This window comes from Cibotium barometz, chromosome 46, assembly GCF_041138505.1.
Source record: "Cibotium barometz isolate CiBa-2024 chromosome 46, ASM4113850v1, whole genome shotgun sequence".
Lineage (NCBI taxonomy): Eukaryota > Viridiplantae > Streptophyta > Polypodiopsida > Cyatheales > Cibotiaceae > Cibotium > Cibotium barometz.
In genome coordinates this window covers 2,963,133-2,970,479 of record NC_141091.1, presented here as the reverse complement: position 1 = coordinate 2,970,479, position 7,347 = coordinate 2,963,133, and the positions used below count along the sequence as shown (strand labels likewise).

At 44.4% G+C, this 7,347-nt stretch overlaps 1 protein-coding gene across 1 annotated transcript; it reads right to left on the bottom strand.

Annotated features, from left to right (window-relative positions):
• Positions 1 to 786: 786 nt before the first annotated feature.
• On the bottom strand, positions 787 to 3,797 carry LOC147611808 (uncharacterized). The gene has a single exon (XM_086783655.1). The coding sequence runs from the start codon at positions 3,613 to 3,615 to the stop codon at positions 1,138 to 1,140; it is 2,478 nt and encodes an 825-aa protein (XP_086639781.1). The 5' UTR covers positions 3,616 to 3,797; the 3' UTR covers positions 787 to 1,137.
• Between the last annotated feature and the right edge of the window lie 3,550 nt (positions 3,798 to 7,347).

Here is a 7,347-nt window from a genome sequence, read left to right as displayed (position 1 = left end):
TCAATATTGATGAACTTAGAGTGGCTTGAAATTAGCAAAACATTTGCTAATCTTAACACTTTTCCTCACGTGAGATTAGTAAAACATTTCTTTTCACGTCTTAACACTTTCCCTCACTTATCAACAGTTACTTTCTTAAGAGGTGCAAATTTTTTATCTTATACACAACTCAATGAGCCATAAAATAATAACCTCTAAATAGCCTCTTTACTATTTTACGAAGCTAATCATGTACACATAATCATAATGCCTACATGCTAGTTTTAAGCAACCTTGAGTTTGTTGATGCGTTGTGCTCTAGTGGTAAATCACTCACACTTGAAGCCCAAGGGCACAATTTTAAATCCCACCATCTTCAAAGAACATTGTCTAGTGAGCAAGTTTAATCTTTTCACCTATGGGTGTAATTAGCCAAGGGAAGATTGTTCGCCTACCAAAAAGATAGCTCCTAATTTCTCGTGGTTGAAACCAAACCTTATGCTATATGGACGTGGTCGAGGGTAAGCCTCTAGTGACTTTGATGGAATAGCAACCTCTTGCCCATGACCTTTCGAGCTAAATTGAAAGCAATTAGGAAGAAAACTAAATGCCATTGAAAAAAAAAACATTTGCACCCCTAAACCCACTGACTTCAACCAAAACAAAAGTAAACCTTGAGCAAAACAAAAATAAGATAGGCATTTGTTGTAGTCACCCATTTAAGGTTTTTTGAAAAATACAAACATTTGATGGGTCTACGAGAACTTAACATAACAATTTAATGATAAATAGACTAGTGAGTTTATATTTTGAATATGCACTAACATCTTGATCTTTTGAGTATTATCATCACCATCAAAAAAGAAGATAGAAGGCGCTAAAGGACTCCTCATGCCCCGACCTAGCATGACAATGCACCTTTAACAATGAATGAGAAGTCTACACATGGTATGATATTTGCTATATACATTGCATCAAACGATCATAAGACTTGGGTGTCATGGATGGGTGTCATGGAGGCCCAAATGTGAAAGACTTGGGTGTCATGGATGGGTGTCATGGAGGCCCAAATGTGAAGAAGAATGAGCAAAGTCTAGGCTCTAGGTATTCATCGTAAAATCACGAGAGTTAGCCAATAAGATGGCTTGAGATGAGACTTCATGGCCTTGAAGAGGGCTTATACTCGTTGAGAAGAATGGTAACCACCTCCGTCATGGAGAGGTACTTGAGTTGAATGCATCTCATGGCAAGATTTGTGAGCACAAACTCGAAATGCTGATCCGAAGAAGAAGAAGGGGGGTCATGCGCCTTGGAGTGGCGAGCCTTGATGATGGAGGAGAGGAGGTGACCGAAGTAGAAGGTGGTGTAAGCCTCGATGGACAGCAAGATGTTGTCCCCATCTCCCACTTGCGGGTGAACACCAGCCCATTGGACGAGACCCTTCCAAGCGGAGAGCGTGTTGTCCAATAGCAATGCCACTTTCAGCTGGCTGTTGAGTAGAACGTTGCGCGGGTAGATTGGGTAGAACCCATCGATGTTGCCTTGCTCCGGCGAATAGAAACCAATCTTGGGCGGGGTCTTGGACACGTGCCTTAAGCACAAGGCCACACCGAGGGCCACTTTCTGCACCTGCTTCCACTCTGTAGGCAAATGCGGTAGCCACATCTCCAATGTGCCCATCCCCATGCTCGTGCTCGTCCATCCAGACTTTAGTAGGCCCCCACAACCGTCCACCACCAAGGAGGTCTTGACGGTGCCCGCATTTGAAACCACGAACTTGAGCTGCCTCGATGCCGTTGACGTCCCATCCTGATCACCTTCAGCAGGGGCCTTGTTCATCTCGGCCAGCCTTTGTAGAAGCTGCGCGGAAATAGCCTCCAAGCCCTTGAGGGACATGGGCGGCTTCTTGAACGTATCGCCACACCAAGCCTCGGCAGCGACGAGTGGGTGGATTTCCGAAGGAGTGCTTGTGTGCAAGACGTGCACGTTGATGTCGATCAGTTGAAGGCGGAGTTCCATATCATCGGGCGCTGCTTTGCTTATGGGATTAATGGTAGAAGCAGAATCATTGAGCTTGGACGGTGTCTTGGCAGCTTCGTTGGTGGAGAAGTTGAGGAGATGCTCTAAGCGACGGGGGTTTGAGACGATAAGCTTGAGGTGTCGGAGCAGCCCACAGATGACTCCGAATTCTGGGCGCTGCTGAGGCCTGGTATCACAGCAGGCAATCAAGCAATCGCTCAGCAGCATGGGCGTGCTTGCAGGCAGCATCTCCACCAGACGTTGCCTCACAACGTCGTTCTCCTCCTCCTGAGCAGAATTGCTGACGGCAGGCTGCTTGCCTGTGAGAATTTCTATGCACAACAGCCCAAAGCTGTGAACATCTGCAGGGTAATCAGGATGATCGTTCTGTGCAAAAGAGGGGAGCCCGATGTCGCATAGCTTCAGCCGGGCATAGCCCTCACACAGCAGGACCTTGGAGGATCGGAGGCCCTTGTGGGCAATCCCATTGCGATGGAGATACCACATGCCCCTCGCAAGCTGCAGCATCATATCCAGCGCTACATGGAAAGGAAAGGGGAGGCTGCCCTCTTTCTCCGCTCCGTTCGATTCACACATAGCCTTGATGAAGCTCCTAAGATCCGTCTTCACAGCTTCCATCACCATGTAGCACGAAGTTTTATCATTAGCTGGGTCGGCCTCCTCCGACCACCCGATGAGCTGCAGAATGAAGGGGTTTCGCATCCTGAGAAGCGTGGCAGCGCTCTCTTTCAATGCATTTGAGGGGCAACGTTTCACAGCAACGCGGAGCCCATCCCACGTAGCCAGTGCATACTTCTCCTCTCGGTTCTCTTCGGTTTCATGGGCAGAGGCTTCATCCATGGCAGCCCTGTTCTCGAAGATCAAGTCTTTGGGGTCTACTTTGAGGTCGCGCAGTAGGGACTCAATGTAATTGCCTTTCAGCTGATCTCTAGAGAGAATCCACTTGAGTCTGCGCGAGAGAAGCCTCGCGACAGAGGGGCTTTCTGTTCCGGCGTTATCGAATAGATTGAGTTCCTCCTTGTCGTTGACCTCAGTCTCCGCCAAGGAGGCTAAGTGCTTGAAGTCGAGCAGTTCGGCGCCGAGGCCGATGTAACGCGCGATGCTGTTGCTCCAGCAGTGGACCTGCTGCTCCATGAGCGCAGTGAGCCTATCATCCGGGAAGCCCAGAGCCACGCGGGTGGCCAGCAGAAGGCTGGAGGCGCACCAGAAGAGGTTGTGCACGTGGACAGTGAGAGCCTCTCCTGTGCAGGCGGTGGAGACGATGAGGCTGCTCGCGTCCTCGCCATCGCACGATTGCACGAAGCTCTCCGCTTGCCTGATTGTGTGAAAGGCTTCCCTGAAGGCTACCTGCACAACCTCCTCCTCCTCCTCGATCATATTATCCCAGCTACTGTTGTTGCCGCAGCATCCCAGCCTCCAATCGGCGATCTCCGCTCGAATTCTGGGCGCGAGGCAGGAAAACATACAGGCGAGGATGTGGCATTGCCAGCCGTTGGACCGCAGCTCTTTCTTCCTAAACGTGTTCTGCAACACCAAAGGACTCTCTTCTAGCGTCTGCAGAAGAATGCTCGCCCAATCCACGCCGCTTGTGACCATTCTCTCTCTCTCTCTCTCTCTCTCTCTCTCTCACACACACACACACACACGCACAAAATGAGGTTTATCAATGATCCCGCTGATTCGTTTGCTTTACCTTGAAAAATCTCCTTGCACTGGTTTCCTTCCTCCTCGATCGACCGAAGAAAACGCGTTGCTCTTCTTGACTTTTTGGTGATACAGATTCCAGAAAAGAATTGTGTTGCTCCCTCTTCATGCCCCATCGTGGACCAGGTCGTGTGCGTAGAAATCGCCCATCGCCCACAATTAGATACCTCTGACGTGGCACTGTGGCCGCACCTTACAAAACATTCAAAGCCCCCTTTTTAAAAGGAAATAAGCCCAACGATTTCGTGTTAGATGTGGGTGTCCGGTGTCCCAAGTGGTGATCCTATACAAACCTCCCAAGTGGTGACCCTATTTCAGACCTGTTGGACAAACATTTCTCCCTGTCCAACATTTCTCCCTGAGGTTAAGTAAAAAGGAGGGACAAAGCGCATCAAAAGCTAACATACAACGAGATGCTAACCCCACCAATGGGCCAACTATATCTGCCACCATTTGCTGATACGTTACACACATGCCTCCCTCTGGTTGAACCTCATATAGTGGGAGAAGTATGGCTTTCAGCTTGGTTAGGGATCCTTTGATGTTTTCTTGTTCATGTAGTGTGACAACTAGAGATGTATGATGCATGGAAGAAATTTGACATGGCCGTTCTTGGAGGAAGGACACAAATAGAAAAGGTAAATTCATGGATTGCACTTGACAAATTGGCACAACTTTTGTAGCATTTATGTTAGATAATGCTAAAGAATTTAAGGAGGTGGTGACTACATTTTACATATCACTGACAGAGGCTTGGACTTCAAGTAGCATCACATGTTATACAGTTGGAGTCATCTTGAAGTTACTATTGAAAAAATGGACATGTTGTTTGGAGTCTGTTTGTGGAGATGTTTCTCATGCATCTTGTAGGCTCATGGTCTTTGCTTTGCAAATAAAGGAAGTTTGACAATATGGTCTACATAACGTATGGAGTGATCTCACTGGCAAGCATGCTATGATTTCCAAAAGGCAACAACTCACAGAGGCAGAGTCCACGTGATGTCAATCCCATGAGACATATACTCCAATGACGGTACATTAAGGTAGGGATAAGGTTAGAGGAGAAGATGTCCAAGTCCAATGGGACACAAGTAGTTCGGAGAGAAAATATGTCTTATAAGAAAAGCACAGTGCGAGAATTCAATAGCTAGTGAACACCATGCAAATTGGTTGAGAACTCAAGTGAGAGATGGCATCAAATGGAAAACATAAGAGCAATGTCGTGATAGTGGTCTTTCATATGTGAAAATGTAAAAGATTTCCTATAATATTTGGATAATGCAAGGAAGATTATTATATTGGTTATGTCTAAAAGAATAAGTAATTTGTCATAAATGTTGTTGGATAAGTTTTCATAGCTGAAATTGGTTATGTATAAAGCACAAGTACATTATCATATTTGATGTTTGGTAAGTTATCTTAATAGTAAGTTTCGATGAGTGATAATAGATAAGTTAGTTTGTTGATAACTCATCATAATATTGAAAAGTTATCATAGTCTTATATATAAGTGTGAAGGAGTTGCTTTCATTTCCTTCATTGGAACCATCCTTATTTCATTTCTCCACTCTTCTAGTTTTTGAGTCATGGCATGTACAAAGAAAATTGTTGGAAGGCAAGGTGCCCCCTCCGATAACTATGCATCAAGGGAATCCTTCCCATGACACTGATAGTGAGCATACCCATGTTGACAATAGGCAAGGCAATCCACCCGCGCTAGTGAGCATAGTAATTTTTTGTGTAATTAGATAAAAATATAAATATATTGGACATAGTTAATTTTGGGGCTATAAATGTGAGTTTCAATTCATTTCTCCTTGTTTTTCATTTCTCCTCTTCAAGACCATGGATCATACCAAGCAAATTGCCATGAGAGTTGACCCCCTCAAAGACCCGACCATAACCACCTCCAACATAGCGTAAAGCGTTGGCTTTGATGCTCTATGAAATCAGGAAGTAAGACAATGGAGCTGCTCATCCCCAAGGCCACATTCTCTTGTCTCATCCGAGAGATCATGGAGGATATGAGTAACTATGGCTTAGGAAGATTTTGGCCCCGAGCTATGGGTGGTGGCACTCCTTCTCGGTGGTCATAAAAAACCAAGCTTTGGAAGCCTTACAAAAGAAGCCATCAAGGCTACATGGTGGATATATTTGGTGACACTATGAACGTAATCATCCATGCAAAGAAAGTCACACCACATCACCGAGAAGGACATGCAGCTTGTTCGTTGCATGTAAAGATGGAGGCATACTTTTGACAAAGGGCCATAGTTTCCTTGAATGTTTAATTTGTTCTTACACATTAATCTTATACACACATGTATATGCCACATCTATATGCGTAGCCAAATAGTAAAGCTTTGAATATTATAAAAAATATATTTTATATACTTATACATTTATTTTGCACTTGATTTGAAAATTTATACTTAATTTTAATTTAAGTCTTCAGTTAGAATTGATTTCCCTTAAAAGCTTGAGCTAGAATCAGAATTGATTTCCCTTCAAGGTTGAGCTAGATCATATATGGGTCATTGATCCCAATGAGATAAGGCTAAGGGCTAAGGTCCACCTATGAATGAATCCTCCCACCTCGATCAAAGGAGAAGAGGCTAACTAGATTAGAGTGTCTCATCACAAGCATAACCTTCTCCAAGCTTAATGTGACGAGGATGGTTTTGAAGGAAGCTCCTTGATCTTCAAAAAGGAGTTTGAGCCGCCTCCAAGAGAACATGTCTTGTGAAAGATAATGATGTTGTTAAACTTCTTGGCTATGTACTTCTTCAATGTAGAGTCATGAATTCTTCCATGGTCTCCTGATCTGTTACCGCCTGTCCTCATTGTTTGCAAACTCACAAATATACACGATTTCCTTTCTAGGGGCTGCAACACCATCAACCGAAGGCTAGCGATGATGGCCCTACTTTTTTAATAAGAAAATGCTAGTGGCGATGGCCCCGTTTTTAAAAAAAAAAGGAATTAAAAAAGCAAGGTGACTATCATCTGGCAAAATTTGAGCTATTTGTTTGGATTTGTGAGTCGATTTATGTAGGCCCAAGGAAGCCACATTTAGATGCGAAGTTAGGAGGATACTCATGTACATAAAGTTCACAATACATTATGGACTTCTCTATGAGGCCATGATACAGGTATAGGTACATGAGTACTTTTGCAAGGCACTCTCTTTCTCTTTCTTTAGTGTCCCAATGGCTTTGTTTTTTGTTCAAAATTGCTTGGTTTGTCATGAGTTGGGTCATGACACTATTAAGCTCTGCTATAGACTTTAATTAGCCTCTCAATGCATTCTCTCCATCTCTATAATGGTTGTAGAAATACATCTCTATGATGGTTGTAAGAAATACATCCTTGGATTTAAACATTTCATGAATTTGGGCCTCATGCAATCTTATCTACTCTTGTAAGATGGGAATCTGTTGTGCACCTTCTATGGCCCTTTGTGCCTATACATTGTGAAGCCAGCTACAAAACATACAGTTGAGATGAGCTGCAAAATTGTAGATTAACTCGATACATCCAGCTTGGATGTCCATCTATCCAATTGTGGTTAGGGAATGGCTCTAAACTTGGATGTCTGGCTGTCCAGTTGTTGTTAGGTCTCTC

What these genes read in the sequence shown, in the direction of transcription:
- LOC147611808 (XM_086783655.1), bottom strand. Translation starts at nt 3,615, where the DNA reads ATGGTCACAAGCGGCGTGGATTGGGCGAGCATTCTTCTGCAGACGCTA.